General features: G+C 30.0%; 1 protein-coding gene across 1 annotated transcript; it reads left to right on the top strand.

Annotated features, from left to right (window-relative positions):
- The first annotated feature begins 7,641 nt into the window (after nucleotides 1–7,641).
- Nucleotides 7,642–8,498, top strand: LOC149520550 (uncharacterized). Its single transcript, XM_089746533.1, has 3 exons — nucleotides 7,642–7,812; nucleotides 7,923–8,255; nucleotides 8,415–8,498. The coding sequence occupies exons 1-3, from the start codon at nucleotides 7,642–7,644 to the stop codon at nucleotides 8,496–8,498; spliced, it is 588 nt and encodes a 195-aa protein (XP_089602659.1).
- Nucleotides 8,499–12,688: the final 4,190 nt, after the last annotated feature.

Here is a 12,688-nt window from a genome sequence, read left to right as displayed (position 1 = left end):
TTTAATTTTGGAAACTCATTTATATTGATCTATGAAGACCGTTTGAGCAAAAGAAGTAATCTGTGAGTAGATATCAAATAGATATGTCTCGAAAGCATGCAATCTTTTATAATGGTTTATGAGTTTATCTTTGTCCGATAAATGATTTTCAAAGAAAGTATTCACATTTGAGATAAAAAATGATTGTATTTCTTTTACCATTTATAAAACGATCAATTGCTACCTCTTTGTATTCGTTATGATTTTTTTAGAAAAACTCCAACCAAAGATCATCCTTCATACTAGGAAATAAGTTTTGGGAATAACTTACTTGAAAAAGAAATAGGCAAAAGATCATAAAAGATCTCAAAGATAGAGAGCAAAAAAAAATCATTTTTACAAAAAAAAAAAAATGAATGCTATAAATGATTTAAGGGTAAAGTAATGAGAATCTTTTACGAGGAATAAGATGAATGAAAAAAAAAGTAGTGAAATGACGTGGAATGGACTTAGCTTGCCTCAAGTAGATGCAAATGTCAAGACAAAAGGTGAAGTAAGGCTATCCCATGGAGTTTTTGTGAGACTTCATCCAGGGGTACTTGGATGATGATTAGAGGTTAGTGGCAATGGCTATAGCTCTATATGGATTGGTAATCTTTCCAAAAGTCATTGGTTATGTTGATGTCATAGTGATAGATTTTGTCGATAAGTTAGAATGAAAGTTAATACAACACCAACCATTTTAACAAAAACCATTTGTTCCTTGAATTTTTATCATAAAAATGGTAAAGGTTGATTTAGTGGTTGCTTACAACTACTTTATGTAAAAATGAAGAGTCATATTACATGTGAAGAAAGCTAGTTTTGTAAACCATACCTTTATTTCAGTATTCCAATCAATAAGTTTTATTGCAGCACATGGCCTAAAGCAAAGTTGAAAGAAGAATAAGTTTTATATTTTTGTACGCTTGATAGCCAAAGGATAATTTGGAGAGCACATTGGATGTGTCATTATACAATGTCATATAGTTATAGGAATCAACCTTGGGTTTTCTTATTAAGCCTATGAGGTGTTGTTACTTATGCCTTAACTTTGGTAAGAAGATAATCTGGATGTTAGTAATTTATTCCAAAAACCTATAAACTTAACCAATGAAATTTTTTTTTCACTGAAAAAGGGGCATATGGAATGATTGAAATGATAAAAAAGGCATGGAAACAAACCATTAGGGTTAACCAAGGGAGGTTTACTTATGATGTCACCCCAAAATATATTGTATGGCATACAAGGAAAGGCAAGGACATTGTGTTTTCTTAAGAAAGAATAGTTAACCATTCCCTAAAGCTAATTCCCTGAGATCCCTTACTCAAAGTGAAAATAGCTAAAAGAAAACTCCAAACTAAGAAAGATAAACTAGAACAAGAAATAAAGTTATTGAAAGTAGAAATGAGAGAAAGTTTAAAGTTGCAAGAATAAAAAATCTAAAGCTTTACTGAGTAAAAAGATCAGTGGAAAGCCTTATTTAATTATCTAGACAAGACACATTCATCAGTCACATTTGAACTTGCCCAACTCTTAAAAGAAAATGAATTATTGAAAACAATGGTGGAAGAATAACAAAAGGCCATTGTTAGGGGACACAGACATAGCCAAATGCTACAAGTGATAGTGGATTAGAGTGCAGTACAGGTAGAAGCTTTGACTAATGAATACAAGAAACATGCTAAACAAAGTGAGCCATGGAAGGGCATGTGCAGGAAAAAATAGAAATATCTAATGCACTTGTTCGATCAACTATGCATTATTGTAGACAAAGCGTTAGAAATAAAAAAAGGTGAAAGATTTGAAAGCTGTAATGCAACCAGTAGGAGCTCATGGGCAATGATTGCTTGACTTCATAGATGAGGAACAAGATCATTACCAGTAAGCTAAGATATTTATAAGGAGGAATGAGAGTAATGTTTAGGAATAAAGGTTGATGCTTAGGACTTCAGAATATTATTTTAGCTTTGTTAGGATGTAGTTTTGAAATTTTATTTACTAAAGTTTTGAATCGACATTTCTTTTATCAATAATGGTTATGTGACAAATATTATTAGTACATTCCATTTATGCATCAAAATACCAAACATAAACTATAGCATTTCTAATAATAATGTAATTATGGTACTCAAAGTTTAAGGATAGCTCCACCAAGCAAGAACCTCACATAATAAACTCGCCAATACAATACAATAGCTCGAGTAAGACAAATGGAGCAAAAAAATTTTAATCATCTTGAGAAGATAGAGATAACTCAAGAAAAGCTTGAAAAAGAGTTGAGTAAGATTCTGAAGGCTTTGAAAAAGTTAAACAAAGGGAAAGGTATAAAGGAAAATACTAGCCAACAAGATTATCCATCATAAAAGGTGACTAACCCTTTATATCCTCATGGTTATGGGTTATATTAAGCTTAGTCCATACAAGAGGCACCACCATAGTAATTCATATACCTTGTAGGGTATACATACCTCGAAAAGCCTTCAATTTTAAATCTAGGGCATTACCAGAGCTATATAAATTCTATTTTTATTGAGAAAGTAATAGACCAATCTAGGTCCTTGATTTAGATGATCCAAAAGATAAAAAATTTAAACCAAAAGGAGGCAAGTCGCTGGAGGACTTAATAGCTAATAAAAAGATGCATATATGAAAGGAAAGGTTGCGAGTAGTATAAAAAATTGGTTGTTATGGCTCTATTGATGCTGTTGGGCTATGTTTAGTCCCTAATGTCATTATTCCTCCAAAGTTTAAGGTTTCAAAATTGAAAAATATGAGGATACAAAGTACCCAAAGACCCATATTACTATGTATTACCGAAAGATGGTTGTCTATGTTAATTATGAAAAGCTATTAATGTATGTATTTTAAGATAGCCTTACTGGCTCTGTTGCTAAGTGGTATGTCTAACTGAGCAGGATCTGTATTCAGTCTTAGAGTGATATGACCCATGACTTCATTAGTCAGTATCGACATATCATAGATTTAGCTCTTGATTATTTGTCTTTATAAAATATAAAGAAAAAAATAATTAAATCATTTAAAAAGTATACCCAGAGATGGAGAGATATGGCTACTCAAGTGTAACCTCTTCTAACTGAGAAAAAGACTACATTGTTATTTGTCTACACTTTAAAATCTCTCTATTATGAAAAGATGATAGAAAATACAACAAAAATTTTATCGACATGGTGATCTCAAGTGAAATCATAGAGAATGCCATTGAGAATGGCAGGTTGAAAAAAGAAGAAGCTTTTAGCAAAAAGACACCAAAGGAAAAAAAGATTGAAGCTTAAGCTATGTGCTTTGACAAACAATAATTTAGGAGTTATCAACCCTATCCACCACAAGCTTACTCCACATATTATCCTATAGTGAATAATACCTCACCCTACTTGTATCATCCTACACTTCAATATATCAACCCGTTTTTAAACCCTAAATTGTCATGTACAAGCCTAACATTTAACCTTCCATAAGACCTTAGGTTCATCCTACTAGCCCAATAAGTATTTTACGAGAGCTACGAACTACTCAAGAAAAACTTGTATTTGACCCAATCCCTATGACTTATATGAAATTATATCGAAAGCTCTATAACAACTACTTGATTGCCTCCAACTATCAAGAGCCACTTATGCTACCTTATTACAAGTGGTATAATCCTACAGCTTACTGTAATTATCATTATGAAATTGTTGGTCATTTAATAAAAAATTACACTACTTTAAAGCGTAAGGTATAGTGATTAATCAAAGATGGAATGATAAACTTTGATACAAAAAGGATAACAACACTTAATGTTAGTGGCAATCCTTTGTCTAACCATAATGTGAATGCTCTAAGTAAGGATCAGGAGAGCTATGTGAAAAAAAGTGAAAGAAATTAGAATACCTCTCAATTAGCTATTTGATGCTTTGTGTAAAACTGACATGATATAACTAGTGAGTCCACATAATAATCATAAAAGATATATGTCAAATAGCAATTATAAATATTATAGTGAGGTATATGACCATTCTATTAAAACCTATGAACAATTCCACCATGAGGTACAAAAGCTCATAGATTTTTATCAAATTGAGTTTTATGAAGAGGAAGAGGTTTCAAGAAGTGTTGAAGTATCTATGACTAACAAGCCATCAAAATTATTTCCAAAATCGATAATAATTTATTGTGGGAATAAACCAAAGTCGATCATAGACAAGCTCATCCTTAGGCCAGTAAATTTTAAAGTCTTTACTTCATTCTCTTACAAGGATGATAAAACTGTGCCATGAAAATATGGCTGTGATATGGTAGTCCAAGGGCGAGAGGAGAATACACCTAAGTTTGATGCTACCAATATAACTGGTATAGGAAAGATTACCCGAATTGGAAGATGCTAACTCCAAAAATGTTGAAGAAGGCTAAGAAAGAAAAAGCCAAGGTAGGAGAAAAATAAAATAATTCAAAAGTTATGCCTGAAGAAGAATGTCAAAAGTTAGTGTCAGAAAAAGAGGCTTGTGAATTCTTAAAGCTGGTAAACCACAGTTAATGCTCTGTGATTGAATAATTGAATAAGATGCCAGCACGAATCTCATTGCTATCACTGTTATTAAATTTTGAACCACATCGAAATACCTTGCTGAAAGTGTTAAACTAGACATATGTGGCACATAATGTGTTTATTGAGCGTGTGAATCACTTAGTTGAAAACCTGGTAATACCAAATCATATAGCATTTAGTGGTGATGAAATTCTTCCAGAAAGAAAAAGCAGTACCAAAGCTTTGTATATTACTATTAAGTGTAAGAGCCATATTATAGCTAAAGTACTCATTGACAATGGCTTTACTATTAATGTCATGCCTATGTCAACTTTAACAAGGCTACCTATTGATTATTCATACATGAAAAGTAGCCATAAGATCATCCGAGCTTTTGATGGGACTAGACATGAAGTTATGAGAGATATAGAGATGCCCTTGTAAATTAGACCGTGCACATTTAATGTAAAATTTCAGGTGATGGACATTTTTTCATCTTATAGCTATCCATTGAGAAAGCCATAGATTCACATGATAGGTGCCATTCTTTCTACCTAGCACCAAAAGATCAAGTTTAATGTGAAAGGTTAATTGGTGTTAGTATTTTAAGAGAAAGATATGCTAGTAACTCAATCATTGAATGCCCTATATGTGGAGGTTACTGAAGATGCACTAGAATGTTCCTAACAATCCTTTGAACTGATCAATTCTGTAGGTGAAAAATTTTAAAATCAATAGTTTTAAAAAATAATAGTGAGTCAAATCATCAACAAGAGTTTGTATCCTGGAGTAAGATTAGACAAAAGTTTACAAGGGATAAGAGAGCCCCCAACGATAATTGACAACTGCGAAAGACTAGGCCTAGGCTATGAGGCAGAAAGATGAGAGATAAAAAAAAAACAAATAGGAAACAAAATGATGGTAGGGCTAAAAGGGTATGAACCAAAGACTATGCCTATGAACATCCCACACTTGTATAGCAGGGCTAAAAACGCATGAACCAGAGACTATGCCTATGAACATCCCACACTTGTATGAGACCTTCAAGCCTAGAAGGTTCATGTACCGAGATGCAGAAAAAGATCTAAAATTGAGTATAGATGAGGCATTTGTTGAGTTGTCCATCCATACAATTGGAGATGAAAAAGAGCATAAACAAGAAATATGGGTACACCTTATCCGTCGAGTTACGAGTTGAACAATTGGAGCATTATTGAAATGTCTGCTATCTTTGAAACTATTTCAATGTAATTGTACATCCCAGTGACTTATGGCCAAGGCATTGGGATAATCTTTTATGTATGGGCCATTTATTTATTATTATTTCAACAAAGATTAAGAAGGATCATCTTCATTCATTTTTTTTATTGCTTTAATTTTTTATTTTCTCCACATATCTTGCCAACATATCCAATTTCATTCAATTTCTGGTCCTTAAATGAACATGAAAATAATCATGATAACGATCAAAGAGTTAATTTTGAAAATTCAATTAGTACTAAAAAACTTGATAGTAAAGATGATTATGAAGAATATGTATTATCTTCGAATCTAATGAGATTAATTGAACACTCAAATGGTGACTTTAGGAGATGAGAAGAACAAGAAAGAGGTTAAAATTGGTACATCACTTTCATCAATAGATAGGTAAAGACTGGAAAATCTATTCAAAAAATTTGTAGATGTATTTGTTTAGTCTTATTACGATATATCGGGACTTAACATAGAAATAGTGAAACATAAATTACCCTTAAAGCTAGATTGTAAACTAGTCTAATAGAAACTGAGGTGAATAAAGCCTAAAATGCTACTAAAAATTAAAGAAGAGGTGAAGAAGTAGTTTAATGTAAGTTTTCTACAAGTGATCAAGTATTCAAAATGGGTAACCAACATAGTGTCAGTCCTTAAGAAAGATAGAAAGGTGTGAATATGTGTAGATTATCATAATTTGAATAAAGTTAACCCAAATGATAACTTTCTTTTGCTTCATATTGACACAGTGGTATATAATATGGCCAGGCATTCTATGTTTTCCTTCATGAATGGGTTTTCAAGATATAATCAGATAAATATGACATGACAAGACTGTTTTCATGACCATGTGAGGTATATTTTGCAAGAAAGCTGGTCATACGATTTAAAGAATGTTGGTAACGCTCTTTCATGACATGATACATAAAAAAATTGAGGTATATGTAGATGATTTGATTACGAAATCTCATGAAGATGAAGATTATGTCACCAACCCCATAAAGTTGTTTAAAAGGTTGAAAAAATTCCAACTTGAGTCAAACCTGACGAAATGTACCTTCAAGATAAAGTCAAAAAAGTTGCTAGGCTTCGTGGTCAGTGAAAGAGGGATTAAAGTTGATCCAGACAAAATACAAGCTATTTAAAATTTATCACTTCCAAGCACACCGAAAGAAGTTTAAAGTTTTTAGGTAGATTGAACTATATTTCTCGATTCATTTCTCAGTTTACCTATAGATGTGATCCTATTTTTAAGTTTTTTTTGTAAGAATAATCCTGAAGAATGGAATAAAAAATGCCAAAAGGCTTTCGATAAAATTAAGTAGTGCTTATCAAATCTTTCAATGTTAGTGCCACTTGTTTCAAAAAAACCTTTGATCATATATTTAATAGTGTACAAAAAGTCAATGAGATGTGTGCTGGAATAACAAGATGAGTCTAGCAAAAAAGAGAAAGCTATCTACTACCTGAGTAAAAAATTCATAGAATATAAGTCCAAGTATTTTTCTTTAGAAAAAATATATTGTGCATTAGTTTGGACAACCAAAAGACTTAGACAATACATGCTCTATCATACTACCTGACTTATAGTAAAATTAGATCTAATCAAACATATTTTTAAGAAGCCCTCATTATTTAGAAAAATTGCTAGATGGCAAGTAATACTTTTAGAATATGATATCATTTATATGAGCTAGAAGATAATCAAAGAAGTGCTATAGTTGAGTTTTTCATAGATCATACTACTGAAGATTATAAGCCAATGAAGTTAAAATTTCATGATGAAGATTTGATGGTTGTTTCCCAATTTGAAAAGCAAAAGCATGATGAAAAGTGTTGAAAAATGTACTTTGATGAAGCTGCCAATGCCTTGGGACATGAAATTGAGGTAATTTTGATTTCTCTAAAAGAACACTATTATCCTATAACAGCAAGGTTGAATTTCAATTACACAAATAACATTGCTGAATATGAAGCCTATGTCATAGGTTTACAAGTTGCTATAGATAGAAAAGTTAGAGCATTGAAAGTGTTTGGAGACTCAACGATAGTTATATATCAGTTGAAATGAGAAGGGAGACAAGAGATTTAAAACTCATTCCATATCATAAGTATATCTTAAAGTTGGTCAAGCAATTTAAAGATATTCACTTTGATCATTTGCCTCGGGAGAAGAATTTAATTACTAATGCTTTGGTTATTTTGGTAGCAATTATTCGAATTAATGATAACACTGACATTAACCCTATCAAGCTAGATGTTAAGGATATGACAGTTCATTATTCTAATATAGAAGATGAGAAAAAGGAAAAATCATGGTGTTATGATATTTTGCAATACATTAAGAATCGACAATACCTTGATCAAGCAACTGAGAAAGATAAAAGAGTTATCCAAAGACTAGTTATGAATTTCTTCTTAGATAAAGATGTCTTGTATAAAAAAAGCTATGATCAAGTATTATTAAGATGTGTAAATATAACTGAGGTAAAAAAGATTATTGAAGAGGTGTATGATGAGATATATAGGGCACATGCAAATAAACATATGATGACAAGATAAATCATGAGAGCTGGGTATTATCGGTTGACAATGAAGAGTGACTGCATTAACTAGACTCAACAATGTCACAAGTGTCTAATCTATGCTGATAAGATTCATGCTTCATTGACTGCTTTACATGTTTTAACACCACCATGACCATTCTCTATATGGGGCATAGATGCCATTGGTCTTATTACCTTAAAGGCTTTTAATGGGCATAAATTCATTTTCATGATGATGGATTATTTCATGAAATGGGTGGAAGCAGCTTTATTTGGAAGTGTGACACAATCTATGGTCGTAAATTCATAAAAAAAGTTATCATTTATAGATATGGACTTTCAGAAAGAATCATTTTATATAACATTAAAAATATGAATAGTAAGATGATGCAGAAAATATGTGCTCAGTACAAAATCAAGCATTATAATTAGACGTCATATTGCTAAAAAAATGAATGGGGCAATCGAGGCTACAAATAAGAATATAAAAAGAATTCTTGAGAATATGATCGAGACTTATAAAGATTGGCATTAAAAGTTTTTATTTACGCTGCATGCTTATCAAAAATTAGTGCGTACCTCTACTAAGGCAATCCCATTTTCTTTGGTACATGGGATAGAAGTTATGTTACCGGTGGAAGTAAAAATTTCATCCTTGAAAGTTCTAAGAGAGATTGAATTGGAAAAGGCTGAATGGGTTCGAGAGTGCTATAAGTAATTAAATTTCATCGAAAAGAAGAAATTAATAGCACTGTGCGAAATTGACAGTGCTGTACCATAATCAGCTATATCAGAGAATAATGATGAAAGCTCATGATAAAAATTACCAACCTCATTGTTTTCGAAAAGAAGAGTTGGTTTTGAAAAGAATTCTTCCAAACCAGCATGATAATAAAAAAAAGTGAACTCTGAATTGTGAAAGGCATATGTAGTGAAAAAAGCTTTCTCGGATAAAGCATTGATATTAGCTAAGATAGATGGAGATGTTTGCCCAATCTTATAAATTCTAATACTATGAAGAAATGCTATGCTTAAAAAAAAATGAAATGAAAAAAGAAGACTTAAGTTAAAAACCTAAAAGGGTGATTTGAGTCAAAATGGGGTTCATCTAAGTTGAAAACCTAAAAAGGTGACTTAAATGAGGAGGGTGCAACATTGAATTTGGTAATTTGCTAACATGGAGGCTAGTGTGTTCTGATGAGCTCTAAGTTATTAAGTGCATTAGGTGATTAAGTTTTGAGAAAATTTCAAGATATGTTATCATGATTATTTAATTGTTTATTTTAGGCATTGTTACCTCATACCCATCTTTATAAATCTTTTTCTTTTTTACATTGTTTAATGGCCAAAGTTGTGCTACCATTTTTTAATAAAAAATATTTCATTTCATTCCTTGTGTCTCTCTTTTGTTGATTATTTCCCATTTATTTCCAAGCCATTCATGTTCTTTTCCCTTAAATCCCTTATAATGGAAGAAATGTGTGATTGCATTTTTATTTTTTTAAATTGAAATAATGATTGATAAATAAATAGTAACATGAAAGATTTTTTACATTACCTTGAAAACATTTAGAGTGATAACGGCAAACATAAGGTGTTTAGCTCCTAGCAAGGACATTGAATTTACAGAAAAAAGATTTCATTAAAAGGAAAATATATAAAGATGATTGAGAATCAAATCGATTTGGTTTTAGTACTTGAATATTAAAGAGTTTGAGATTTAAGAAATAAGATTGAGAAACTTAAGTACCACAATTGAAAATAAATTAATTAATTAACATTTGCATAGCATGCATTGCATTTATGAATGTTTAGTGCATAACATGCATAGATTTAAGAATGTTTAGTGCATGAATCTATGAAGTAAAGATATTTCAAGATCCCATATGAAAAAGATAAATATGAAGACTTTTCAATAAAAGAATTTTAAATTCTCATTTGAAAAAAAAAAGACCTCAAAGTAAGGTTTTGATCTTTGAAAAGATATTTCTCAATATTATGAATGATTTATAAGACTTCTGGGCATAATCTCTTATAATATCTTTTGATGATCTATAAGACCTCTGGACATGATTGTCGATGAGCTTTATTTATTTTTCAAAGTTGTTGAGCCTCTGCTTAAATGAGCCTTACTTATTTTTCTAAAGTTATTAAGTCTCTATTTGAGTTTGATTTATTTTTCAAAAGTTTTTGAGCCTCTATTTAAAAAAGCCTTATTTAAATTTCAAAAGTCGTTGAGCCTTATTTATTTTTTAAAAATCGTTGAGCCTCTATTTAGATGAGTCTTATTTATTTTTTAAAAGTCGTTGAGCCTCTACTTAGAGAAGCTTTATTTACTTTTCTAAAGTCGTTAAGTCTCTATTTAGGGAAGCCTTATTTATTTTTCAAAAGTCGTTGAGCCTCTGTTTAAGGGAGTCTTATTTATTTTTCAAAAGTTATTGAGCCTCTATTTAGGGGAGCTTTTTTTACTTTTCAAAAGTCATTAAGCCTCTATTGAGAGGAGTTTTTCTATTTTTCAAAGTATTAAACTTTTGTTTAAATGAGTTTTTAATATTATTTAAGAAGTCTGAATATGCTAAAAAAAATTGTGTCAAGTTGATTCTTTATTGGGTTGTCTATGTCTTTGCAAAATTCTTATTTTATAGAAAATGTGCAAAAAATGGTTGTTGTAGACACCCCAATCTGTCTGGGGTTCTTTTTGTTTTTGTTAATTAAATAATAAAAAAAAATAAAAAAAAAATCAAGTGGTTGAGTTTAAATGAAATTGTTTGTTTGAGTTTCAATTAGACTTAAATTTTGGAGAGTTTAAAAAGAATCAAAATCCTTTTTGGATTAGGGTTTTTTGAATTAGAACCCTATAAATACAGACCTGCATCTAGCCTCAAAGGACACACAAATAATAATAAAAAAAACATATGCAAAGAGGGCTCGATAATACAAAAATTTGTTAGGAGATTTTTTGTAAAAATTTTGGAAATTTTTCTGAAAATCCTAGTTTTCGATGGACTTTTCTGGCGATTTTTGAAAATTTCGACAACTTTTCGACTAGATTCATAATTTTCAGTGTCAATTTTTTAAAAATCGATGAACTTTCGACAACTCAACCCAAAATTTGGCGTGAATTTTCAGAATCTGGTGAATATTCATCCGATGTTTTTGTTTTAAAGAAAGAGGAAAAGAAAGAAAAAAGAAAAGAGAGAGGGAGAAAATAAGGGATTTGAGGAAACATAAAGTTTTGGCCCCTTTATACTGCGTAGAAACAACACCATTTTTGCCTCAAAATTTGCATGTTCTTGTTTGAATTGACTCGACCCAAGTGCTAACTCGCTTCTTTTATCTAAGTTTTATATCCTTGGCTCAAGCTGTGAAGTGAGCCGTTCCAGTCGTTATCCATCCCTATAGCCAAGTTATGTTGCAGCAGCCAAGCCAAGCCAGTTCCTATTTTGGTATTTTTTATTTATTTTATTTGTTTGATTATTTTCAAAGTATTTTTGTATGATTAAATTTAGAAAAAATTAGAAAAAAATTAAAAATATAAAACATTAATAAATTTTTTTAAAAAAATAAATATTAATTATCCAATAATGAAATTTTTAGAATTTGCAAAATGTTAATTTCTATAAAATTCTTAAGTAAGAAATTTTTTTAAATTTGTCCCAAATGATGGAATAATTTAGATAAAGTTTCAATAATAATAATAATAATTAATATTTATTTTTAATTTAAAAAAATTAAAAAAAAATAAAAAAATAAAAAATTTTGGTTGGAAATATTTAACAATTATTTAATGATGAGATTCTTAAAAATTTTAAATGATAAATTTCTTAAAAAATCTCCAAGTGAGAAATTTTTCTTAATTTATCCTAAATGGAGGAAGAATTTAAATGAAACTTTAAAAAAAAATAACTGTCATATTATTTTCTTTACAAAGATAAAAAAAATTTTCTAAATAGACCCAAATGGTAAAAATTTTAAAAATAAAAAAAATTTCTAAATTAACCCAAATTGTTGAAAATTTAGAAATAAAACTTGTAAAATAAAAAATAAATTTTGAGAAGAAAATATTTAGTATTCACAAATAGATGATTATCTAAGATATTTTTAATTTTGACCCAAATAATGGAAAAATTAGATATATTTTAAATAAAAAATCAAAATAAAAAAATGATTAAACCTTTTTTCTGACGACGGAGCCTTTTCAAGAAAATAAATAAAATTCTTGAATACTCTTGAGGTGAAAAAATATTTTTAAGAATTCTACCAGATTGATGAAGAATTTTAAAAGTTATTTTTAATATTCAATATTAAAATTTACGACTATTAGAATCACTACCTTAGGATAAT

The sequence above is a fragment of the Durio zibethinus genome, chromosome 1, assembly GCF_047325235.1.
Source record: "Durio zibethinus cultivar Kanyao isolate XHJ-2024 chromosome 1, ASM4732523v1, whole genome shotgun sequence".
Classification (NCBI taxonomy): domain Eukaryota; kingdom Viridiplantae; phylum Streptophyta; class Magnoliopsida; order Malvales; family Malvaceae; genus Durio; species Durio zibethinus.
The sequence above is the reverse complement of the archived record's forward strand: the minus strand, read 5'-3'. Positions and strand labels throughout refer to the sequence as shown.